The sequence below is a fragment of the Marmota monax genome, unplaced genomic scaffold, assembly GCF_021218885.2.
Source record: "Marmota monax isolate L192 unplaced genomic scaffold, Marmota_monax_Labrador192_F-V1.1 WCK01_AAM20220418_F8-fsc00001, whole genome shotgun sequence".
Taxonomy (NCBI): domain Eukaryota; kingdom Metazoa; phylum Chordata; class Mammalia; order Rodentia; family Sciuridae; genus Marmota; species Marmota monax.
The window spans coordinates 30,232,417-30,260,232 of record NW_026693777.1 but is presented as its reverse complement, the minus strand read 5'-3'; the positions used below and the strand labels follow the sequence as shown (position 1 = coordinate 30,260,232).

The following is a 27,816-nucleotide window of genomic DNA, read 5'->3' as shown; positions in this document are numbered from 1 at the left end:
CTGTGATAACACCAGTAATTGTTAATATTCCTACCTTTTTTCTCTTTGTCCAATACTTTCTTTTCTGCAATTTGTTTTTGAACAGGTCGGATGGCTCGAACATCAATCCCATTCTCAATCTATTTAAGAAATTAGGTACTATGTGATTTAACTGCATAATGAATCAAACTATGACAATTTTAAATTGTAAAATGATCCCTCAATTGAATCCTGACAATTATAAATTACCCAGCAAAAAAATCTATTAACCTAAATAAAATTAAAGGAAGAAAAGTTTTCAATTATAAATATTTCCTTATATCCTTTTCTTAGAGTCCTAGAATTAAGCACTGACAACACAGCTAATTATAGCCACCTGATGGTCCTTGAACTCAACAGGAATACTTTCATTTTGAGAGCCTTGAATTTTGCCTAGAAAACTCTTCTTTTGGATAGAGAACTCTTTCCCATGATTCACTTCCTTAAAGACCCCACTCAAAATGCCATCATTTCAGTTGGCCTCTCCCTGATTGCCCCAATCAAAATTCTACCCAACACATACTTCTGGTATTCCCTAACTCCCTTCTTCTAAAATTTCCTCCATAATACTTATAATCATTATTATATATATATAAAAATATATAAATTTTTAAATTGCCAGTCTGATATGTAAGTTCCATGAAGCCAGAGAATTTTGTTCTTTATGTATCCCATAGACTAGAAAAGTGCTAGGATTGTGGTAGTGACCCAAAATCTACCAAACACATGAAAACTTAGCTTTCTGACCAGATAAAAGTCATACTATCCCTCTTTGACCACTCCATTTTCTTAGAAACCATAATACTCATCTGCTATGTGCTTTTCATAGCACATGTTTTCAGCTATTTACATTTCATGCAGGTAACTTGGAATATATAATACGAGTTCAGTAAATAAAGATGGCGACACAAAGTTTGGTATGGATCTATTATCAATTGTACCTTAGTTTGTTCAATTTGGTCTTTGGCCTTTGATCTTGTAATCCGTCCAGAATATGGAATAGCCTTTAACAGTCAAATGAAAATCCAGTTTAAAAAAAAAAAAAAAACATAAAATGAATTGGCAAAAGCTTACTTTCATGTCTCATTATGAAACAAAATTCCCAGTTTAATATTAAATTTTATCTTCAATTATTTATGGCAAAAAATACTTACTAAAAATTCCTACCTTTCTTCTGGTTCTGGCTGGATTTAAGTTATTTTTTAATTTTTTGTTACCAGGGATTGAACACAGGGGTGCTTAACCACTTAGACCCCAGCCCTTTTTATAATTTTATTTAGAGATAGGGCCTCACTAAGTTGCTAAGACTAGCTTTGAACTTGGCGATCCTCCTGCCTTAGCCTCCTCAGTCGCTGGGATTATAGGTGTGCGCCACCATGCCCTACTGGATTTAAATTTAATAGCTTCAAAACTTACTCATATTTCTCCATTAGGGAAAAGAAACTTCAAACCATATTTTCCCTGTACTATAATCCTCATTAATATGATAAGTTAGACATATTTGGGAAGAGGGTAATAAGCAGACTTGAGTATTAGGATCTTTCATTTTCTGTTTATAAAAAGAGATTCTCAGGGCTAGAATGTGGCTCAAAGCACTTGCCTCACATTCTCAAAGCCCTGGGTTCAATCCCCATTCCAAAAAGGAAAAAAAGAGATAAATGAATACCAGCAAAAAGAAAAAAAAAGGAAATAAAAAACTTAAAAAATTTCCACTTAAATTATTAAAACTTTTTTAGTTTTAATAACTTTGCTTTCATATCTTGAAGAAAAAAACCTAACAGGAGAAAGACTAGGGTAGTAAGTTATTTGTCAACTCTAAAATTCTTTTAAGAAGCGTAATTATAGATTTCTCTAGATGAGATGCCATTTTGTATCTCCAAATCTCAGTAAAAACTTAGTGCTATAGAAATAGGATTGCTGGACATGGTGGAGCATGCATGTAATGCCAGAGGCTCGAGAGGCTGAGGCAGGATTGTGAGTTCAAAGCCAGTCTCAGCAAAAGCAGGACACTAAGCAACTCAGTGAGACTGTCTCTAAATAAAATACAAAATAGGGCTAGCTACTAGTGAATTTTGCTATTTAACACAGTGATGGGCCTCTTTTTCCCCCTCTACCTATAACACTATTTAAATAGTTATTTACAATTTGGACCAATGACTGACATCCTACATATTCTGGGAAAGCCACCTTAAATATAACCCCTTCCAAGAGGTCTTTGATGTTCTTGCAAACAGAAATAATCTCTCCCTCCTCTAACATACAAAGAATAGATTTAGCTTTATCTTTCCAACTTGAACTACAGCCATTAATTTTAGTCTCTTCCTTATTGTTCTAAGATCATGCTATATACAGAGTAAATAATCAAAGATTTGCCAAGTGAATCAATGAGATTCACAAGGCCCAGAAAAGCAGGCAATATTTTAGGTCTTTATATCATTCCATTCTTATTTAAATTTGGAACTCATATACAATGACTTCTTGGAAACACATTATTTAAAATGAGATCTGTGTTATATACTTTTAGAATAGCCAGTAGGTCAGAAGATTTAAAGTTTTCCTGGGGTGCAGCAACTCAAAGAGTTGAGACAGAAGGACTGCCAAGTTTAAGACCAGCCTCAGTATCTTGGTGAGACCCTGTCTCAAAAATAAAAAATCCAACGGCCTCCTCTATCTTCTATCCTATTTTAGTTTTCCTGCCACCCTGACAAGTCTTTTCACCCTGGTGTTTGACTTCTGCTCACCTGAGGGTGCTCTTTAAAAAAAAAATAATAATTTTATATATCTTCATTGAAGGGATTTCATTTAATCCTATAGTTAAACCACATCTATATCCTCAATGTTATATCCTAAGTCCATATCTTAGCACCAATCTCCATTCTGTTTTCAAAATTTTTATTCCCAACTGTCTATATAGGTCGCCCAAATAAGTTAAAAAAAAAGTTCACAAACGTGTACCCATGTAAGCTTGTTACTTCTGTCTTCCTCATCTCTTTGGCAGTATGGCATAATTTGTACATTTGTTGAAACTAATAATTCCAGAATCATCTGTCTCTGACTCTTTATTAATTCCTTCAACCCTTATCATTTACTTGGCCACCAGTCCTGTCAAATATATCTTACACCAGTTTCCCTTTTAAACCCACTGCCCCAGACAACTTATCCCATCAATTCTGCTGTAATAGTCTCACAAATTATCTTCTTATCCATAAATGCTTTCCTTTCTAGACTGTAATTTTTAAGGCCAGGGTAGACTTTCTGAATTATTAACTTGATGATGGCCCTACCTCATTTATAAATCTCCCCTGACTTTCCATAACTTACTTACAAGATAAATGCCAAATCCTTTGGCACAGTATTGTTTGGCCTGGCTGAACCAGATTTCCTAGTCTATCCTCTCTCCATTTATATATCAAGGAATCTGATTTTCTTTTCTTTTTGTTTGTGGTGCTGGGGTTTGAACCCAGGGTGTTCTACCATTGAACCATATCCATATCCCTTTTATTTATTTTGAGACAGTGTCTCACTAAGATGCTGAGGCTAGTCTTCAACTTGCAATCCTTCTGTCTCAACTTTTTGAGTTGCTGCACCCCAAGAAGCCTGATTTTCATTCTTCTGAGCTACTGTTATGTCATTCCCACCTTCAACCAATTAGTTAATCAATTAAATTAATAAGAGGACTAAAAGAAAAGGCATTGGTCATTTTATTTCTTAAAGAAAGTTCCAGATAAAAGGAACTATTCTTCTTTATCAAGTTAAGATCATTAATTTACCTTTTTTGGCTCAGTTTTCATAGCATTCTGATTTGATAAAAGAAAGGAAGGTGCTTCAGGTCTATAAAGACCCATTTTAAATATTCCTCGTTTAGCTTTCTCTCTCTGTTCTTTTAATTTTTGAAGTTGCTTTTCTTCTTTGTATTTTTGAAGCATTTGTTTTCTTTCTTCACTTAGGACAGTTTTCAATGACTCTAAGCACGAAAAAAAAATCAAAACACAATATATAAAACATTTCAAATAAAAAAGTTACAGAAAATGTTTAAAAATCATTTTGTCTAACTGCTTCAAGAAACGCTTCTAATAATTTATTCCTTAATATTCTAACTTGTTGAGAGCCACAGCAGAGTTGGGATGACGCCAGAAGGAGTGGTTGAGAGGTGACACCAGCGAGCCATTAAGATTGGGGGGGGGGTGCTTCTCCTGGAGCCCTGTTGAGGGCGGAGAGAGTTCCCGGGGACAGCACGTGGAGTACACTAAAGTAGTTCCTGTTTGAACCTACAAGTGCCTCATGGCGGCTAGGTTATTTGTGCCCAGCCAGACTGTGGCACTAACTAAAAGTTATTTTAACCCCTAGTCTTTTCAAAATTACTGTTCCTGTGTGTGCCTTCACTTGTTCAAATATTAATGGCTTGCTATATGTACCAGGCATGTGTTTTGTTTTGAACCCCGGGTGCTTTACCACTGAGCTATATCCCTAGCCCTTCTGCCCTTCTTTTATTTTGAGACAGAGTCTTGCTACATTGCTAAAGCTGATCTTGAACTTTCCATCCTCTTGCCTCAGCCTCCCTAGTTGCTGGGATTTTAGGCATGTACCAAAGTGTCCAGAGTTATTACTTCAATTTTAAATTAATTAACTTATAAGATAATCTTCTAAAGACCCACAGTATTGAATGTCATACACTCTATATTTGTATACCATATTTGCTTTCTTGGATTTTTTACTAACTCCTCTAGCCTCCATTTTTTTTTTTTCATTTATGTATTTAATTTTATTTTACAGTACTGGGGATTGAACACAGGGTCTTGCACATGCTATGCAAGCGCTTCATTACTGAGCTATATCCTAACCTCTTTTTACTTATTTTAAGGCATGATCTTGCTACATTGCCCAGGTGATTTCAAACATGAGACCTTCCAGCCTCAGCCTTGTTAGTATAGTACACTACCACATCAGCTCCTCCATGCTTTCCTATAAACTAGAAATTATATCTAAGGGTTTAACTTCATTTGGTGCTATTCCTCAGTTCTTTGCTTGTTTCCTCATGTCCTTGCCCCCTAAATGTTGAAGTGTCCAACCCTTTTCTCTCCTTTTTCCACTCACAATTCTGGATAATCACATCCAGTCTTACAATTTCAACCACCATATAAATTCAGGAGTTCCTGAAGTTATTAGTTTATATCTCTAATTCAGACTTTCCCCCTAACTCATCTTGTGTATTTAATTACCTTTTCATCATCTCCTCTTACATGTCTAATAGGCATCACAAATTTAACATGGCTAAAATTGAACTCTTAATTTTACCACACCCTTTAAAAATTATTCCTAAGTATTTTGTAACTTTGCAAATAGCCAGTCCACTTTTTACTTATTCTTAGACAAAAAAAATGTTTGGTTCTTTCAAGGTCTTCCCATATCATTCTATGCCCATATTTTCATTTCCTTTCAATTCCAAAGGGATGGTATTCTTTTCTCTCTCCCCCAGACTACTAGCTCATTTCCTCTGACCTTCAAACAGCACTGATGATATCATGTTAAAAATAAAAACAGAAGAACCCCACAACAGTTTTTATCCAATTCTTTTTTTCTTACTTTTCTTCAGAATCGCAAAAATGATATATCTGGAAGAAATGTTTTAGGCCAATGTTACCCTTTGCAGAATCAATTAAGTGTCATATATGTTTCATACTGGTCCTGGAAATTGAAAAATCCGAAGTAATTAACAGTTAAACAATTGACACCTCATTTTCTTTCTCTATAAAACTTCTAAGAAGACTATCTTCTTTTAAATTCTCCATTTACCCTGGCTTTATCTTACTGCCACCTAAACAATAAAATAGAACTCCAATGACTCCTGGCTAAATGAAAAATCATTTCTTATTCTTCCTCCTTCCCTATAAATCCCTTGCCTTCTAAGACACTATATTTTCATCATTTTTTATCTTTCCTGAGATTACTTTTCTTTAGTTTGTCTTGTCTAATGGCCCCAAATCATTTTGGGCAAACTGTAAGGATGAATTTTTTTTTTTTTAATATTCATTTTCTGGGGCTGGGGATGTGGCTCAAGCGGTAGCGCGCTCGCCTGGCATGCGTGCGGCCCGGGTTCGATCCTCAGCACTACATACAAACAAAGATATTGTGTCCGCCGAAAACTAAAACAATAAATATTAAAAATTCTCTCTCAAAAAAATATTCATTTTCTAGTTGTAATTGAACACATTACCTTCTTCTTCTTTTTTTTTAAATGTGGTGCTGAGGATCGAACTCAGGGCCTTGCACATGCTAGGCCAGCACTCTACTGCTGAGCCACAACCCCAGCCCCAGGGTGAATTCTTTGCCCTTTTCTTGCTCTGTTTGAGTTACCCTTTAATTTTTTTCCATATCTTAATTAGTACATTGTATATGAAAAGTGTTGTGACATATTCATACATGCACAAAAATTAATATAGTCAATATCATTCCTCAGTATATCTCCTTTTTCCCTCTCTTCCTCTCTCTCGCTGGTTACTTTACTATACTGGTCTTTCTTCTATTTTCATGAGATTCCCCACTCTCTAGCTTCCACATGAGAGAAAAGGAAACACATGATCCTGGACTTTCTGAGTTTGACTTATTTCACTTAACATAATGCTCAAGTTCTATCCATTTTCCTGCAAATGAGATAATTTCATTCTTCATATTGAATAAAACTCCATTATGTATACTTATATTTCATTTATCTATTCATTCATTGACAGACACCTATTGGTTGGTTCTATAATCTGACTACTGTGAATTGTGCTGTTATATACACATATTGAAATATGTATATACATATGTATATGTATACACATACACACCACACACACACCCATAAACTTTAATTCTTTAGGATAAATACCCAGGAGTGATGTTTTCTTATTGTTATTTCACAGGTTTTTTTTACCCATTCTATTTTTATGTTTCTTATTAACCTTGTCATTACTTATCTAAGTTCCAGAAGTTAAGAACTTTAGGTTTCCTACAAGGTAATATAGATAATAAAATGCTATCGTACCTCCATAGGAAAATGGCTTTAGCCTAGCTAGGGACATTTATGGCCTTTAATTTAAATGGCTAGGACTTAGTTGTAGAAAACACCAAGTTATTTAGAATATTTCAAAGCTCCACTCTTTTGACCATTTTTAAAAAATTTGTTTTTGGCCAGTTTTGTTTTGTTCTTTTTGTTTTACTCACAGGCATTAAATCAACTTTTATTCACTCTTAAAAATACTTAAGCCAGGCGTGGTGGCACACAAGTAATCCCAGTGGCTGGGGAGGCTGAGACAGGAGGATTACAAGTTCAAAGCCAGCCTTAGCAAGACCTTGTCTCTAAATAATATACAAAAATGGCTGGGGATGTGGCTCAGTAGCTAAGTGCCCCTGGGTTCAATCCCTGGTACTCCCCCCACCCCACCTCCCCCCCACCCAAATACTTAAAACTACAACAGAACTTTACTTACTTGGCTTGGTACTGGCCTTTTCTGGAACAAGCTCTTGCAATGTCTCATCTAATTCAACATCTTTCAAACCAATGTGTCTATTTCGTTGGTATTTCTTATGTCTGTTTTCTTTTTGAGACAGTGATTTCCTATGAGCAATTTTAGTTCTAATCATTTCAGTACTTAAATCCTTTCTGTGATGACTGACAAAACGTGATGAAGACATACTGTCAGGGAAAAGAGAAATAGAAACCAACATGAATTTTCTTTTCTTTCTTTTTTTTAAGAGAGAGAGAGAGAGAATTTTTTAATATTTATTTTTCAGTTATCGGCGGACTCAACATCTTTGTTTGTATGTGGTGATGAGGATCGAACCCGGGCCGCACGCATGCCAGGCGAGCGCGCTACAACTTGAGCCACATCCCCAGCCCCCAACATGAATTTTCATTTAGATATTTTTAAAAATTAAGATTCCAGTTCATCTTCCCTCCCACTTCAGAGCTATTTGAAATAAAACTATTAAATGCATAATGGAATACCTATGTGACAATGAAGAATAGAAAAGAGATTATCAAGAGACAAGACGATACAACCTATTTTGGAGTTCTAAATAGGAACCTGTTTGATAGATGAAGTGAAGCCCAGGAAAACTATAGTCTACTGAATATAGACAAGAGGCTCCAGAATTGCCATAAAGAACACTGAAATAGAAGCGTGCAAGTAAAGGTGAAAACAGGGAACATACAGGACTGTATATAGAACAGTTTCCTTAACTTTCCCTGTGTTACCAGGCAACACTATTACCACCTCCTCTAGCTGCTTCTCCCCAGTTTGATTAAACTGCATAAAATTCATTTTTTCTTTTTCCATTTTGTGTGTGTCTCTTATGCCTGTGGACACTGAATCCAGCCAGAGGGGATCCAGGCAGGATCCCTAGGGGATGCTGCCAGTAACACCCTGGTGATGAATAGCCTGGCGTTTCTTCTCACTTCAAAACAACACAACACGGGCTGGGGATGTGGCTCAAGCGGTAGTGCGCTTGCCTGGCATGCGTGCGGCCCGGGGTTCGATCCTCAGCACCACATACAAATAAAGATGTTGTGCCCACCGATAACTAAAAAATAAATATTAAAAATTCTCTGTCTACCCCTCTCTACCTCTCTCTCTCTTTAAAAAAAAAACAAAAAAAAAAAACACAACACACACACACACACACACACACACCCCCCAGATGCCTATTAGACTTGTCCAAAAATAGGCAGATGGATTTTTAAACTGGGAAAAGAAAGGTTTTTCAGGAATAATTACCATAGTGATGCAGAAAGATAACATCAGTTTGCCCCACTATTTTTTTAGCATATATATTTTTTAGTTGTAGATGGACACAATACATTTTATTTATTTATTTTTATGCCATTGAGCCACAATCCCAGCCCTTGCCCCATTTTTTTTTATCCAAGCAAGAAAACACATAGTTTACTTGGTACACATCCTTTTCTTTAGAAAGATTTTTTGAGAATGTATTAAAGAAAAACAAGAAAGTCAATAAAGACAGTGTCATAAGTTCTAACAGTGACTCCAAATGAGAATAATAAAGGATAGTGGAAAGTTTAAGGGGGTCACTTATGCACCTGATATTTCAAGAAAACTACAAAGCTAGAGAGAAGACTTGTTCTCCAGAATAAAAGTCTTGACAGTTTAAAAGAAGGTAAGAAGTCCCCTCTGTGATTAGAAGGTTTAAAAAGTTATGGGCACCATGAATATATAGAAGTACTCCCTTTCTACCATCATATTCTCACAAGGTACTGCTAAGTTTCTGTTATTGTTTTTTGTAGTGCTGGGGATTGAACCCAGGGCTTCGTGCTTGTCAATCTACTACTGAACTTACGTCCCCAGACCTCTCAATACATGTCTCATGTCAGTCAGGCAAGCAATCAATTTGCAGGGGACTCCAGCTGGATGCACTCTAATTCAATACAATTCTGATTCTATCTACCTGAAGACAACATCAGATCCTTCAGGTTAAGGGCTCAGTCCTACAAGACTGCCCCCATATCCCATGTCAAATTGTTTTACCTGTGCTACTGACTGACTAGCTATATATCAGGGTTTCCACAACCCCTGTTTTCAGGTTGCAGTTATTTGCTAAAGCAGCTCACAGATCTCAGAGAAGCATTTAATTTACATATACTGGTTTATTCCAAAGGTTATAGCAAAAGATAAAGATGAAGAGATACACATTTCTAAGCTGTCTTCAAGCGCATTGCCCTCCATGAACCTTCACATTTCTACTTGAAAGTTCTTAAAAACACGATTTTTTTTTTTTTTTTTGTAGATGGACACAATACTATGCGTTTATTTTTATGTGGGGCTGAGGATCTAACCGGGTCCGCCCATGCTAGGCGAGAGCTCTACTGCTGAGCCACAATTCCAGCCCCTAAAAACACGATTTTAAGCAATTACAAGAGCATAATTAGCATCCCACTTGGATACTAGTAACATTCTCCTTGAAGAGCCCAGGAAAAGTGACATGAGCTATGCTTTTCATGAAGAAGTCTCCTCTAATATGTGATTTGTTACTATTATGTGATTTGCTAAATAGTAAAAGTTAAAACTTGTTATTAGTTACTTTAAAAGACTATCTAGGGGCTGGGGTTGTGGCTCAGTGGTAAAGCAATTGCCTCCCATGCATGAGCCACTGGGATCTATCCTCAGCATCAAATAAAAATAAACAAACAAACAAAACATATTGTGTCCACCTACAATCAAAAAAATATTTTTCAAAAAGACTATCTAACATTAAGGGTATATTTGTCACAATAACCCTACAAAGTAGTTTAGTATTATTACCATTGTACAGATAAGGTAAATTAACTTCCCACATTAACACAGCTAAAAGATGGTCTATCCCAAGTCAGGCAGCCTGCCTTTCACACACATCTTAAATTTTCTTTGGCTGCCTGGAGTTTCTTCCAACTTAAAAGTCTAGAATGCGTTAGTCTGGCGTGCCAGAGGTTCTCAGCTGGGAGTTTTTAGTCGTCAAAAGATCTGGGAGGAGCTCCTGGAATGTTCAACGTCCAGCATCGTGGAGCACTGTGCTACCTCAAAAGCCAATTACATCCCACTGGTAAAACGCTGACTGCTCTATAAACCACGGCAACAAACATTTACACTTTGGGAGGATCCTGCCATCAGCTTCGGGAGGCAACCCGGTCCCTGAGAGCCCTCCCCCGAGCGGCGACCGACAGATCTCAGAGAAGCATTTAATTTACATATACTGTCCCACTCCTCAGATCGTCTCCGGCAGCGGACCAAGATACTCCCCGCAGCTCTCCAGAACCCACCTACCTGAGGCACTTTCTAGTGCGAAACTACAACCAAACTAAAAGTATGAGGGTCCTCCGAGTCAGGACAACGTCGGTCGCTTCCGAAGCAGGAACGCTAAAAGCCAAACCTGCGCAAAATTCAAACCTTCCGTACCAAGCCTCTGATTGGAGGGGCTTTAACCAGCACTTCCGGGAAAGTGCCCGCCTCTTCCCTTCGACGAATCTTGCGATAGGTTCGCTCTGTGCGATATTTGAATTGATTGAAAGGCGAAGGGACGGTTCAATAGATGGGTGTGACGGGAAAAATAGGCGGGACCGCCACGCTGAAGGCGAAGAGCGGAGCCGTAAGGGAGCGAACTCAGGTGCCTTAGCCAAATTCTGGCGGAATTCTGGTAGCCAGCTGTATGCAATGGGCGAGTTCGTCCCACGGCCCTGAACTCCCAGAATCTCCCGGCCTTGTTTAGTCACAAAAATCCAGAAGACATTATTAGCCAGAAAACATTTCATTTACTTGCAGTACTGGGGACAGACCCCAGCGGGTCTTTTTTCCTGAGCTGCATACCCAGCACCTCCTTTTTAAATTTTTGAGACAGCGTCTTGCTGAGTTGCTGAGGCTGACTTCGAACTTGAAATTCTCCTGCCTCTGAGCACCACCACGCCCAGCTTTTCAACATTTAAAAGAAAGGGCCTGCCACACAAATTCCTCCTTACATTCTTCAGTGACTTTTTCCTTTCTGTCCATTTTTTGTTAAGGAGAAATTTACATATTTTGGTGAAAGGCATTTTTTTTTGAGTGCACAATAAATGCACTCAATAATAAATAAATGTAAACAGCTTTACATTTATTTTAGGGTTATTTATTTAGGGTTTTAATAAATGTAAACAGCTGTTTATCTAATGGCCAATCAGGATTCCCATCATCAGAGTTCCCTCCACTGATTCCATCAGGAGGAAACTTAATCTTCCTCTCAGCAAGTTTTCAGGATGCATGAGTACTGTTGCATGAGCCAACAGTTAATTTTTATTGCCTAGAAGTATTACATTGAATGCTTTATCCTTTCGCCCCTTTGTGTTATTTCTGATCTTGGTCTAGAATGAACGAAGTTGTTATGATCTTAGCTATATCTCTTTTTTAGGGCATTTTAATTTCTGTTGGGGAAAGTTAGGCATAGCTTGTTTGGGGCATTCTGGGTAGGTTTAACTAAGAAATTAACGAGCAGTTTTCCAAAGTCCTGCCTTTGATTTATAGGCACTCCAGTTATTCCCGTGCTTTCTAACGTTTAGGGTTGTCAGTATTTCATTTTAACCCTCCAGAGGGTGCAAAATGATGTCTCCTTTTAATTTTGTTTGTGGAGACAAGGGTCTTGCTATGTTGCCTAAACTGGCCTCTAAATCAAAATCTGAATGCACCCTCCCTAGTTGCTTGGATTTCACGAGTACCCCCACCATGGCCAGTTTTGAAATTGTTTCCAAAAGCTCTGCCCTTGTCCCCCATGCCAATCCAATAACAAGGACACCAGTTTTGAGAAAAAGGAAATAGAACCTTGTATTGCTTTGCTAACAAAGGAGAAACACTGGGGACTCCTGTCCCTAAAGCTGTGATTCTGCCCATCAGCAGGAACAGGGGGCTTTTAAAGAGGCGATTCAAAAGCTACATTCCCCTCATTTCTGTCTGGAGTTGTAATTCATTTGTTAATTTGGAAGATAGTCATTTCTGAGATCATCTGGTACCATCCCCAAATTCCGAATTACTTGGGTTCTATGTTGGGTATGTACTCAAGGACAGATAAATCTGCCTAGGATGAAGAGAAAGGTAATCCTGTTTCACCTGAGATTAGGGGGGGGGGAGAGATTAGGGAAAAGCGATGAGAGAGGAAAAGAAACATGTCCATTTAAAAAATAACTTGCAGTAACAAAGCAGCAAGGGTTATATTGTAAGGGTCCCGCGAAACGTCGGAGAAAGAGACCACCAAGTGACCACTCATGCAATTGGCAGAAGGGGGATTTATTGAACCAGCATGCTGGGGCTCCGTGCCCACTCAAGAAGGGAAAGCAGCCCAGAGCCCCGAGCAGGGGCTGAGCACTGCTTAAGTACACTTTTTGGGGAGGGCGGAGGGCTTTGTATACATCAGAACAAATCATCATGAGGCGCGGGAAAATTGAACAACAACTCCTAAAATGATTAGTTCATTCATTGGCGGGAACAGGTCAGGCTGGAGTGATAGGTCATTCCTAAGGAGGGGGTTACATTTAAACTGATTGGTCCAGGCCCTGCAATGCCTCCGTGCGACCACACAGAGCCCTTATTAAACAACCAAATAGTCAGGGGAAATATTTACTGGGCAGTTCCAAGCATTGTCTCAACAGCTACAGAAATTTCAGGTTTTGCAGGTAGCATAGAAACCTAACAATACCTAATCCTTTACATTTTAACTCAGACCTTGCAGCTTAGAAACTTTACAACACCCGGTCTTTTACCCTTTAACTTTTACGCTTTAACTTCAATTTCTTTTACCCTTACAATATTGAAAGCATAAAGTGAACCGCTGTTACACAATGAATAATGATAATGAGGATTTTTTTCATGTGTTTATTGACTATTTTTATATCTTGTTTTGTGAAATGTTTGTTCAAGTTTTGTTTTTAGTTTTTTAAAAAATGTTTTTAAAATTGAATATTATAGTTTTTAAATTTGGCTGTCTCTTTATTTTTCATTTGTAGGAATTTTATTCTGGGTACAAGTCCTTTGTTAAATATGTGTATTTTGAATGTATTTGCTCATTTCACGGGTGGTCTTTTTAAAATCAAACTTTAGATTCACTGAAAATTTACAGATAGTAGAATTCTCATACCCATTTCTTGCTGTTTACATAAGCATGGTACCTTTGTTACAATTAATGGAATGATACTGATACATTATTCTTCTTAACTAAAGTCCATATACTCCTTAGATAGTCTTACTTTTTTTTCACTCACTGATCTTTTTTTTTTTTTTTTCCATTCTGTATACCATCTACATTTAGCTGTCATGTTGCTTTAGGCTGCTTACCCTGTGACTGTTTCTCAGATTTTCCTTGTTTTTGATGACCTGGGCATTTTTGAGAGGTCCTCTCCTGATCAAGTATTTTGTAGAATGCCCCTCAAATGGAATTTGTCTGATGTTTTTCTCATGATTAGATTGTGATTATGGGTTTTGGAGGGGAAGACCAGAGAGGTAAAATACTGTTTTCATCACATTACATAAAAATATATACTTTTTGTATAATACGTCAAAACACATTCTATGGACATGTATAACTAGAAACAATTTTTTAATTTGTTTTAATTAGTTTACACATTTGGGCTGGGGATGTGGCTCAAGTGGTAGCGCACTCGCCTGGCATGCGTGCGGCCCGGGTTCGATCCTCAGCACCACATACAAACAAAGATGTTGTGTCCGCTGAAAACTAAAAAACAAATATTAAAAAAAAATAATAATTAGTTACACATGACAGTACAATGATCTTGATATATCATACATTTGAATCAGATGGGGTATAATTTCTCATTTTTCTGAGTGTACAGAATCACATTGGTCATGCAGTCACGAATATACATACAGCAATAATAAAGTCTATTTTATTCTGCTGTCCTTCCTGTATGATATATGTATAACTAAAAAGAACAAATTAAAAAAAATTTAAAGAAAAAGACATATACTTTTGGGTCTAATCCCCAAGCCCCTCCAAGAGTAAAATGTTACATGCTATCAAGATGACCTAATATGACTTAATCGACGTTAATATTAAACTTGATCACCCAGTGTTTATCAGGTTTCCCCACTGTAAAGTTATTACTTTCCCACCTTTCCATACTGTGGTTCTTTTGAAGAAAATTAGTATACAACAATACCCACTTAAGGAGTTCGGAAAGTTTTGCTCCATTCCTTTGAGGATAAAGTACGTATTTATTTAAACTATTTGAAATGTTTTCTTTTGGGGGGGATGGGTAGGAGGATTTAACCCAGAGTCACTTTACCACTGAGCTACATCTCCACCCCCCTTTGGGGCATGTGACCACTAAGCCACAACCACAGCCCTGTTTTGTATTTTATTTAGAGAGAAGGTCTCACTGAGTTGTTTAGCGCCTCACTTTTGCTGAGGCAGGCTTTAAACTCGTGATCCTCCTGCCTCAGCCTATTAAGTCAGTTCATTACAGGTGTGTATCATGGTGTCCAGTTCCTTGGTTTCTTTTAAAACCCATATCTGGGCACTAGATATGTTCCTTACTACTAGGGAATCTCTCAGCTGATGAAGTAAAGGAATATACTTGTCTATATTAATGTGTGAGTACAGATACCTACAAATATTTCAATATGCAAATATCTGTGTCTGTTTTAAGCTAATCAATGAGTTACTGCTGATGTCTCCAACTCAGATCCATTGTTCTAACCTAAACTTGCTTATCTGTAACCGCCCACTTCAATAGTGAGCAAACTGTCCTTTTTTTTTTTTTTTTTTTGGCATGGATAGGAATGGTAGATAGAGGGATATGTTTGTGATTGAACCCAGAGCTTCCCAACCATGTTAACTACACACTGGATGGCAGAGCTACATCTCAAGCTCTGTCTTTGTTTTCTTAAAGGTGTCATTGGTGAGTGGTTTGGACCTGTGATAATACAAAGAAATTCAATTTACCAATGTTTTTTCTTTTGTCTTTAGTGCTTTGTTTTCTAAGAAATCTTTGTCTAACACAAGATCACAAAGTTATACTATGTTTTCATTTAGAAATTTGGTAGTTTTAGCTCCAATGTTTAGATCTGTGATCCATCTCAAATTAGTAGTATGTGGTATCTTCAGTCTTCTCTCACTTTTTTTTTTTTTTAGCACATGCTCCAGCACCACACACATGAAGTTGATCTGTATAGTTGTTTGTCAATAAAATTCCCTCTGCAAACTTTTAGGTGAGTTAAAAAACTACCATACTTGACTGTATTCAGAAATACAAAACAAAGCATATATATGAGAATAACATAACATTGCTCCACAGACCTTTTTTTTTTTCTTATTTAGAGGCGGGGGTCTCGCTGAGTTGCTTAGGCCTGCACTAATTTGCTGAGGCTAACTTTGAATTTGTGCACCAGGTTTGCTTTTCTTTTTTGGGGGGTGGGGTGGGGAGGTTACCAAGGATTGAACTTAGAGGCACTCGGCCACTTAGCCACATCCCCAGTCCTATTCTGTATTTTATTTAGAGGCAGGGTCTCACCGAGTTAGTTGCTTAGCACCTCGCCATTCCTGAGGCTGACTTTGAACTTGAGATCTTCCTGCCTCAGCCTCCCAAACCTCTAGGATTATAGGCTTGTGCCACCATGCCCGCTCCAGCTTGCTTTTTAAATCCGTTTATCAAGGATATGATTGGTAGCCTTAGAATAGTTTCATCTGAATGGGGAAAGCATAGTACCAAGAATTAAAGCTTCATTTGGAATTACTGTAACAGAATATGGTTGAGGAATCTCAGTTTTGGGGATGGAAAGGACTTCAACCTCATCCCACAACTAATTTAGTAGCAGAGCCAACTGGTTGTGGTAGTACGCGCTGTAGTCTCAGTTACTAGGAAGGTGGAGGCAGAGGAGGATGACATGAGCCCAATTGTTGGAGGCCAGCCTGAGCCAACACCGGCCCCATCTCAAAAACAAAAAACAGAACAAAACAAAAAACGAAGGTAGAAAAGCCAACACCCAAATCCAAGTCTTTTAAATCTTTCATGTTTTATTGCTTGTTTTATTTTATTTTTAAAATTTATTTTGACTTTTTTCTTCACTTTTTTTATTGGTGCATAATATTTGTACATACTGATGGGATTTGCTGTTACATATTTGTACATGCACACAATACACAATATAATTTGGCCAATATCACTCCCCAGCAATGGCTTGTTTTAATACTTGCTTGAGAACAGAAAAAAGCACAGACTTTGGAATCAAAGAGATGTGGTTTAAAAATCACCTCTTGGCCTGGGGATGTGGCTCAAGCGGTAGCGCGCTCGCCTGGCATGCGTGCGGCCCGGGTTCGATCCCCAATACCACATACAAACAAAGATGTTGTGTCCGCCAATAACTAAAAAATAAATATTGAAAAAAATTCTCTCTCTCTCTCTAAAAAAAAAATCACCTCTTTGCTTAAAGGGTATAGCTCTGTGGTAGAGTGCTTGCTTAGTATGTTCTTTAGCATGGGCAAAGCCATGGGTTCCAACCCCACCCAGCACCCAAAAAAAAAAAAAATAAGAGGAAGATGGTCAAATCATATCAAATAACCACCTTGCATTGGGCAAATTTTCTTCATCCACCTCTTAGGATTGTTGGGCGAATTAAATGAGATAATGAGTTTCAGTCCTGCTTCCTACCAGGATGCCGATATGGTAAAATTACTGTCTCTCCTATAAGGTCAAGTTCAGAGGGAAAACAATGCCAAGTACAGGGTAAACATCAAGATATCAAGAAAACAGAAAATTCTGGGGCAATCCATCTGTTCTGACCTGGTTTTTATAAGATGATGGGTACCCTGGGCAAAGGCAAAGAAAAATAAATTAGGAAAAAAATTGTAAGGCTTTGGTTTTTGCCTCTTCCCATTATTCCCTTGGTATAAACTAAAATATCTAGAGAGAGAGGGATGGAAAATAAGATCTCTAGATGAAACAGAAAAAAATAAAAATATTTGAAGGTGAGAAAATACATTCATAATATTTTCGGTTGCTTAAAAAATGCTAAGACCAGACAGATGTGGTGACATACACCTGTAATCCTAGGAATTCAGGAGGCAAAGTCATAAGGATTGCAAGCTCAATCTTGCAACTTAGCAAGAACCTATTTCAAAATAAAAGGGGGGGGGCTGTAGATATAACTTAGTGGTAGAGTATCCCTGGGTTGAATTTCTAATACCAAAAAACAAAAATACCCCCCCCCCAAAAAAAAAAAAAAACCCACACAAAACAAACATAAGACCAAAAAGAAAAAAAAAACATATTCATAAAAACCTGGAATTAAAGTCTCTAGCCAGGCATGGTGGCACATGCCTGTAATCACAACGATTAAGAGGCTGAAGCAGGGGGATCACAAGTTCAGAACCAGCCTGTGCAACTTAGCAAGACCCTGTCTCAAAATTAAAATATAATTTTAGAAAGGGCTGGGGATGTGGCTCACTGGTTAAGTGCCCCTGGATTCAACCCCCACTACAAAAAACAAAAAAAAGTTTCTAGATAATAGCAACATACAGAAGATGTTAGAGGATGTACTAAAATCCTTATAAGTTAGGGACTTTTACATAAATATATATTTTTTCACATATATTTTTAAAACAGGAAACAAAGTTGGACAAACTGGAATTAAAAATTAAAATGGTAGAAAAAGTTACAAATATATCAATAAGTGTGATAAATATAAATGTCAGTAAACTCACTAATTAGAAGATAGATTTGATTTTAAAAATTCAGATATAGGGCTGGGGTTGTGGCTCAGTGGTAGAGTGCTGGCCTAGTATGCATGAGGCACTGGGTTCGATATATATATAATAAAGACATTGTGTCCACCTAAAAGTAACAAATAAATAAATAAGATCATTCATTCACATTTTATCAATATAAAGATCAACACCCTTTAAAAAAATTCAGATATATACTGTTTTATAAGTGATATGACCAGATAACAAGGATATAAAGAGAATGGAGGGGGGAAAAGTGTATTCTATATCAAGCAAATACTAACCAAAAGAAAGCTGGGACTTCATTAGGGATGAGGAGAGTCATAAGTAGAGTGATAAAAGGTTCAGTTCACCAAGTCGGGCAAGTTGAAACATGTATGCATCTAATAAAATAGTCTCATAAAAGATGAAGCAAAATTTATAGAATAGGAAAACGTTGACAATAGCCACTATTATTTTTTTTTCTTGCTATTGGGGATTTAACACAACCTTATGCAAGTTAGACAAGTGCTATTCACTGAGCTATATTCTCAATCCCCTTTTAAAAATTATTTTTATTATATTCAAACAGGGTCTCATTAAATTGCCCAGGTTGGCCTCAAACTTGGTGATCCTCCTTCCTTAGAGTCTCAGGTAAATGGTATTACAGGAATGTGCCACCACACCTAGAAAAATCCATAATTAATGTTAGAAATTGTACTAGTCCATTTTTCTTTACTATAAAAAAAAGCTTTCAGAGATTGAGTAATTTCCAAAAACCAAATAAAATTAAATTAAAAGAAGTTTACTTATTTCATAGTTTTGGAGGCTCAAAGTCCAGAGAACTCTGGTAACTGTATCCCCTTATAGCTGATGATATCATGGAAAGAATGCATGCAACAGAGAGCAGCCAAGTTGGGAGACAGCAACACACAGGGAGACTAAGGTCCCACAAGAACCACATCAATCCCTTCCAAGTCACACCTGCAATGACCTAATAACACTGGGCTCCACCTCTTAAAGGTCCTACTACCTTTTAGCATCACTATGCTGATGACCAAACTTCTAATATATGAAACTTTGGGGGAGACAATTAAACCATATCCAAACTGAAACAGAGATTTAACATGCACTCTCATTATTTATAGGCTCAACAGACAGAAATTTAGCAAAGATATATAGAAAATATGAACAAAAATATTAATACATTTAACAAAATGAACATCCAACAATGGGAGAATATATATTTTTCTCTAGCACATATGGGACAGTTGCCAGCTGAGCTGAGTGGTATATACCTGTAATCCCAGCTACTTGGGATGCTGAGCCAGGAGAATCACAAGGTCTGTCATAGCAATTTAGCAAGACCCTGCTTCAAAAAAGAGGCAGGGGTAACACCTGGGAATATAGCTCGGTGGTAAAGTGCCCCTGGGTTCAATCCCCAGTTCTGAAAAAAAAATTAAAATTAAAATGGAACCATTATCAAAGATCACATATTAAACCATGAAAAAAATCAGCAAATTTCAAGGAATAAATACACAATCAAGCTAGAAATTAGAGCAAAGAAAACATTCAGGGGTGGAATGTGATGGACATCATTATCCAAAGTACATGTATGAAGACTCGAATTGGTGTGAACATACTTTATATACAACCAGAGATATGAAAAATTGTGCTGTATATGTGTAATAAGAATTGTAATGCATTCTGCTGTCATTTATTTTTAAAAAATCAATTAAAAAACACATGAAAAAAGAAAACATAAAAAAATTAGAGGGGTGGGAGGGGAAGGGAAGGAGTAGGGGGTTAGCAATGATGGTGGAATGTGGTAGACATCATTATCCAAAGTACATGTATGAAAACATGAATTGGTGTGAACATACTTTATATACAGAGATATGAAAAATTATGCTCTGTATGTGTAATAAATTGTAATGATTCCACTGTCATGTGTTTAAAAAATAAAATCAATTAAAAACATAAATTAGAGCAAAGAGATAAATTTAAAATCACTGTTAAATAACTCTTGAGTTTAGGAAGAAATCATGTTGGAAATTAAAAAAAAAAAAACAACTAAAACTAAATCCAAATAAATATAATGCAAACCAAAGCTTGTGAATATAGCAAATGTAGTACTTAAGGAAAATGTCAAGACTTTAATGCTTACATTATAAAACAAAAAAATCTTAAATTATTAAAAAAAATCTCCAAATTAATAAGCTGTGGCTCTCTTAAGAAATTAGAAAAATAGCCAGGTAAAGTAATGTACACTTGTAATCCCAGAAATTTAGAACCCTGCAGCAGAAGGATTGCAAATTCAACATAGTTTGGGCACCTTAGTGAGACACTATTTCAAAATAAAAAATAAATAAGTAAAAATGTAAAAAAAGGCTGGGACACAATGGTAGAGTGTCGCGACCCCTCGCTGGCAAGGGAAAACACGACACAGGATTCTTCTTTCAGCAGTTTATTCAGGCCTTGTTTCATGTATCATCTTCTAGTGACCCCCCGCCGAGCGCCCAAGCATAGCCTAATAAAGCTTACTCAAGTCCAATCCAAAGCTGCCACGCGGGGTTTTCTCATAGGGTGTTGAGGGACAGCGTGCCAACTTTCCCTAATAAGGAGTTGTTTACCAAAATCCACAACGGAGACCGGCGCCATCTTCTAATGGCGGCAACGGTCTGCAAACACGGCTCACCACAGTAGAGCACACCTGAATTGAATCCCTAGCACTGGGGCAAAAAAAAAAAAAACAAAAGAAGAAAAAAGAAAAGAAATTAGAAAAATAAAATAGAGTAAACTAAAAGAAAATGGAAAGCTGCTATGGGGGAAGCAGCTTCCTTCTGCTGTGCCCTTTCCCCATGGCATTCTACCTCACCTTGGGCCCAGAGCAATGGAGTCTACTATCTCTAATACTGTTCTCCTCTAAGTTGTTCTTGTTGCATATTTTGGTCCCAACAACACATAAGCTGACTAATACAATCAGTGTAATTGTATTTTAGTACAATATAACAAATTTCATTGCCAATAAATAAAAATTCATATATATAGATAGGTAGATGGATTCAGATGTGTAGTCTCATCATTTTCATTATAAAAATATAAAAAGGGTGGGAGTGTGCTGAGACTGTAGCTCAGTGGCAGAGTGTTTGCCCAGAATGTACAAGGCACTGGGTTCCATCATTAGCACTACATAAAAATAAAAAAATAAAATAAAGGCATGCTGTCCATCTACAACTACAAAAAAAAAATTGAAAAAAATATGTAAAGTCCTGGACAAGAGTAAAAGCTGGATTTTATTCTGCTCATACCACTTATTATTTTTTTTTCTTTTTGACAAATTGCTGTATGGTTGTCCTGAACCTTAGTTTCCTAAATAGAAAGCATGGGAATAATGATATCTTAGACATATCTAATAGAGTTGTGTTGAGGATGAAATCAAAATGATGGATACAATGATGTTCTGAAAACTTTTAAAGCTCTGTATAGATAAAAGCTATTTTTATTAAAGCATTTTTAATTGGGAAAAATATATTTATAAATAACATCATAAATTTATACTATTTCTCCAAAATTACTAATTAGGCTTTTCTGATATAATGTCTTTAGAAAATGTTTCCTAACAGTGATTATCTAGGGGTAATTATTTATTTAAACAAATTCATCAATCAGGCTAGTAGTTTCCTTTTTTAAATTAAATTATGTATTTATTCTAATTTGTTATACGTGATGGCAGAATGCAATTCATTTCTTATTACACATATAGAGCACAAATTTTCAAGTCACTGATTGTACACAAAGTATTTTCATACCATTCATGTCTTCATACATGCACTTAGGGTAATGATGTCGAACTCATTCCACAATCATTCCTACCCCTTTTCCCCCTCCCTTCCTTCTGCCCTATCTAAAGTTCCTCCATTCTTCCCATGCTCCCTGCCATAGCCATTATGAAACAGCATCCTCATATCAAAGAAAACATTCAGCCTTTGGTTTTGGGGATTGGCTTGCTTCACTTAGCATTATATTCTCCAACTTCGTCCATTTACCTGCAAATGCCATGATTTTATTCTCCTTTAGTTTTGAGTAATGTTCCGTTGTTTATATATACCAAAGTTTCCCTATCCATTCATCTACTGAAGGGCATCTAGGTTGGTTCCATAATTTAGCTATTGTGAATTGTGCTGCTATAAACATTGATGTGGCTGTGTCCCTGTAGTATGCTGTTTTTAAGTCCTTTGGGTATAAACTGAGAAGTGGGATAGCTGGGTCAAATGGTGGGTTCCATTCCCAGTTTTCCAAGAAATCTTCATACTGCTTTCCATATTGGCTGCAACAACTTGCAGACCCACCAGCAATGTATGATTGTGCCTTTTCCTCCACATCCTTGCCAACACTTATTGTTGTTTGTATTCTTGATAGCTGCTATTCTGACTGGAGTGAGATAAAAATCTTAGAGGAGTTTTGATTTGCATTTCTCTAATGTTGAAATTTTTTCATATGTTTGTTGGCTGATTGTATATCCTCTTTTGAGAAGTGTCTGTTCAGGTCCTTGGCCCATTTGTTGATTGGGTTATTTGTTTTTTGGTGTTAATATTTTTTAGTACTTTATGTATCCTAGAGATTAGTGCTCTATCTGATGTGCTTGTGGTAAAGATTTGCTCCCATTCTGTAGGCTCTCTATGCACCTCACTGATTGTTTCTTTTGCTGAGAAGAAGCTTTTTAGTTTGAATCCATCCCATTTATTGATTCTTGGTTTTAATTCTTGTGCTATAGGAATCTTATTAAGAAAATTGGGGCCTAATCCAACATGATGGAGATTTGAGCCTACTTTTTCTTCTAATAGACACAGTGTCTCTGGTTTAATTCCTAGGTCCTTGATCCACTTTGAGTTGAGTTTTGTGCACGGTGAGAGATAGATGTTTAATTTTATTTTGTTACATGTGGATTTCCAGTTTTCTCGCACCATTTGTTGAAGAGGCTATCTTTTCTCCAATGTATGTTTTTGGTGACTTTGTCTAATATAACTGTAGTTATGTGGAATAGGCTCTATGTCCTCTATTCTGTACCATTGGTCTACTGGTTTATTTTGGTGCCAATACCATGCTGTTTTTGTTACAATTGCTCTGTAATATAATTTAAGGTCTGGAATAGTGATGCCACCAGCTTCACTCTTCTTGTTAAGGATTGCTTTTGCTACTCTGGGTCTCTTATTTTTCCAGATGAATTTCATGACTGCTTTTTCTATTTCTATGAGGAATGTCATTGGGATTTTTATTGGGATTGCATTGATTCTGTATAGTGCTTTTGGTAGCATGGTCATTTTGACAATATTAATTCTGCCTATCCAAGTATAAGGTTGATCTTTCCATCTTCTAAGGTCTTCTTTAATTTCTTTCTTTAGTATGTTGTAGTTCATCGTAGAGGTCTTTCACCTCTTTCGTTAAGTTTATTCCCAAGTATTTTATTTTTTTGAGGCTACTGTAAATGGAGTGGTTTTCCTAGTTTCTCTTTTAGTGGATTTGTCACTGATATACAGAAATGCCTTTGATTTATGGGTGTTGATTTTATATGCAGCTACTTTGCTGAATTCATTTATTAATTCTAGGAGATTTCTGGCAGAATGCTTTGGGTCTTCTATGTATAGAATCATATTATCTACAAATAGTGATAATTTGAGTTCTTCTTTTCCTGTCTGTATTCCTTTAATTTCTTTCATCTATCTGATTGCTGTGGCTAGGCTAGTAGTTTCAATAAATAAGATAGAAATAGAGGAACAAAAGTAATTATTTTGTTTCTATGAAATTATCTGTGTTATTTTTAAGTTCTTCTAGGTTATTTAAAAATTTATTTTTATTTTATTTATTTATTTATTTTTGGTACCAGGGATTGAACCTGGGGGCACTTAACCACTAAGACACATCCCCAGCCCTTTTTGTATTTTATTTAGAGACAGGGTCTCTCTAAGTTGCTTAGAGCCTCACTTAGTTGTTGAGGCTGCCTCTGAACTCATGATCCTCCTGTCTCAGCCTCCCAAGCCTCTGGGATTACAGGCATGCACCACCATGCCTGGCAAGCTCTTATAGGTTAAACCATATAATAAAACTGGCAAATACAGAACAGTTAACTTAATTGAGAGTTTTATACTATTAGAAGGACAAGTTCTTCCCAATTAATGAAACATTTTAAAGTTAGTGAGTACAGGTCTGCAGAATAATTATTCTTTCTTTAAGAATTTTAACTGTGCAGCATTATGATATACTCTATTTTTTTAGATTTTTAAAAATTATTTTATTTTCAGTTATAAAATATGAGGAAAACACTCCCCAAATACAACTTGAATATAAAGTCAGAGATATCAACAAAATCACCAATAACCCCATACTGAAATATGAATTACTAAATGCTTTAGTTCCTTTCCTTCCAGTTTCTATATATTAGATTTATGTGCCATGTTGAATGATATGAATTCTACCACCATAATATCTTTTTATTTTTTCTGTAACTCCCTTTTTTTATTCAGTGAGAAAGATTTTCCTCAGCCACTGGATAAACTATCATTAGATCTATAACATTTTGCACAATCTTATTTATTTTTTTTTTAATTTTTATTGTTGGTTGTTCAAAACATTACATAGTTCTTCACAAATCATATTTTACACTTTGATTCAAGTGGGTTATGAACTTCCATTTTTACCCCGTATACAGATTTCAGAATACTCTAACCTAAAATGATAATGACTTAAAATCAGGATGTATCTCAGTATTGGTAGTTAATGAATCATCATCAGTTATTATAATCATAGAAACACTAAAATAAAAACTTGTCAAGAAAGAAGCTTTGGAAAAGAGGTAATAGTACCACTTAAAAATATATGTAATTTCATTACATATTTCAAGGAAAATGAATATGTCTATATTAAAGAAAGAATGCTCTAAGTGAGTTGATAATTTTCTATATGGTAGGGAAATTATGTCAAAATCATAGTTATAAAATTGAATGCAGGTGTATGCTGAGTTATTTTTACATAGCTGGTGACATAGTAAATTAATGTAATCCATTTTCAAAAGCAATTTGACAATGTGTACCAAGAGTCATAGAAACTTCAGAGTCTTTTTGGCCCCAAAATGACATATCTGACCAATTGTCATGAAATCATATGCCTAAAGATGTTCTCCAGTTTCCTGACAATGAAAAACTGAAAGCAATTTAAATGTCAACAATGGGAAAATGGTTTAGTAAAGACCATAATCTCTTTGATGGCATATTATGCAATTGCTAAAAATAATAACCATGAAAGCCAAATCACAGCATAGAAACATTCATATGACATAGTGTTAAATGAAATACAGTGTTTGTTCACTGTTGAAAAAGGTGAACTGTAATCGACCAAAATTATAATAACCATATTAATGTGTAGATACAGATGACATTTTGCTTCAAAATGCTTAATAGTGGCCCTGTGGATGTAGCTCAGTGGTGGAATGTTTGCCTATCATACACAAGGCCCTGGGTTTGACATTTAATAGTAAAGTGCTGTTATTTTACAATTATATGTTAAATTTTCATAGTGCCAATCTTAAGAAATGGCCTTGTAAATTTTTAACATTTTCTGTGGGTATTTGGAAGCTTAGATTATAAGAGCTCAATGCATTTACATAGTTTGGGAAGTGAGGCAAATGGCTCCTCTGTCTCAATTGCTATAGCCATATTAAATTCTCTAAAAAGGTATTAGTTAAATGGTAGAGTGTGGGGAGTGAAATTGTTCCAAATTATATTGTTCTATTGTTTGCATGTATGAATATATAACAATAAATCCCACTATTATGTACAATTATAATGCACCAATAAAAAGGACTAAATGATGTATAGCTGTGGAATGTTATAAAGCCTTTGAAAATGGTATTAATTTGAGCTTATTCATATGGAAAAAAATGACAAAGACAGGAGACATATTATATAACAATATGTACCTAATTTTTCATTAAATTATATAGATTTATTTGTGTCTATATGTAGAAAAACCTGGAAAAGATATACCCCAAAATTGTTAGCAGTATTTATATTAAAAAATGGTAAAGACTGGCAGGTAGAGGTGGGGGAACAACCCCAACAACTCACAATTAACCAAACTGTAGCATTAATTTGTATTTATTCATTTACCTACAAATGAATAAACACCTTCAAGTGTTTTCAAATCAGAGAAGTTACCAAATTTAGATATCGGGTTGTCTAACATTTAAGTCTTTTCATAGTGTATGTTTGAGTTTGGGACCCCCAAAAGACCACCAGAGACCAAGATCGATGTAAACAGCAAAGAGGTGTTTATTGCAAGCTAGCTCGGTCCTCCGCGGGCACACACAGCAACTGGTGACACTGAGAGGCCTCGAGCCCAGGGTTTGCAGCAGTTTTATACATTCTTTGGAGAAGGCGGGGACCTCACATACATCACAGCATCTCTTAGCAAATCATCACACACCACGGGAAAATCAAATAACAACTCTAAAACATGATTAGCACATTCACTGGCGGGAACAAGTTGGGTAGGGGTGATTGGTTACTACAAGAGGGGGATTCATTTGAACTGATTGGTTTAAGCCAAGAGGGGTGTTCATGCTGAACTACATGGTTTCCCAACACGTTATCAACCACCATAAACTACTGGGAGGGTCATCTGGCATCCCAGGTATTTCCCTGTCTCATGCTGATTGGTGGCTGCTAGGGGGTTGCTATGGATCCTCACCTAGCCTGACTGAGTCATGGAGACCTGGCGCAGCAGAACTCTCCTGTTATTTGTGGATAAACAACTTAGCAGGGTGGGAATTTGCCTAGGAGTGCTCTGTGGGTCTTTCCAAGGACAAAGGCCATATCCCTTCCTTGGACAGGCTTTGTTCTGAGGTAGAGGCTGGTTTTTCAATAAAGCTTATTCAACATGCATTGAGCCCTACTCAGTTCAAGTGCTATATTTAAGCTTTGGAGGCAAATCAGATGAGTAAGATATAGTTCTCAGCTTCAGAACTTCTAATGATAGACTTATAGGCAAACATTTTCTATCAAGCCAGAGGAGCTGGGATGAGCCCATTTGATGTTTCTCTTATCTGAGTAGTCACTTTTGTGTGTGTATGTATGGTACTAGGAATTAAATCCGGGGCCTTGAACACACTAGGCAAGCATTCTACTACTGAACTATATACCTCAAGCATCTTTATTATTATTTTTCAAATTTTTATTTTGAGACAGGTTCTTGCAAAGCTGCCCAGGCTGGCCTTGAATTTTCAATTCTCCTGCCTCTGCCTCCTGAGAAACTGGGATTACGGGCATGTGCCATTTCTTCCCCTGGCTCTAAGTGATCACTTGATCAGCTAATTAACAACTACTTATTGAATGCCTACTATTAATTACTATAATAAAATCTGTTTAGTGCAATTTTAATGAGCACTAATAACCTATGAACTGTGTACAAATTTCAGTCTTTTAGATCATAGAGTTTTATTTTATTTTATTTTTGAGATAGGTTCTCCTTATGTTGTCTGGGCTGGCCTGGAACTCCTGGCTCAAAAGATCTTCCCATCTCAGCCTAGCAAGT

At 36.5% G+C, this 27,816-nt stretch overlaps 1 protein-coding gene across 1 annotated transcript in view; it reads right to left on the bottom strand.

Annotated features, from left to right (window-relative positions):
* Dlgap5 (DLG associated protein 5) overlaps positions 1-10,956 on the bottom strand; it is a 43,375-nt gene extending 32,419 nt beyond the window's left edge. The window contains exons 1-5 of the mRNA XM_046461923.2: positions 10,818-10,956; positions 7,491-7,696; positions 3,789-3,982; positions 960-1,022; positions 35-119 (exon numbers count right to left, since the gene is read on the bottom strand). Coding sequence (XP_046317879.1) covers positions 35-119; positions 960-1,022; positions 3,789-3,982; positions 7,491-7,695 — 547 coding nt within the window. The 5' untranslated portion in view covers position 7,696; positions 10,818-10,956. The remainder of the gene's footprint in view (positions 1-34; positions 120-959; positions 1,023-3,788; positions 3,983-7,490; positions 7,697-10,817) is intronic.
* Between the last annotated feature and the right edge of the window lie 16,860 nt (positions 10,957-27,816).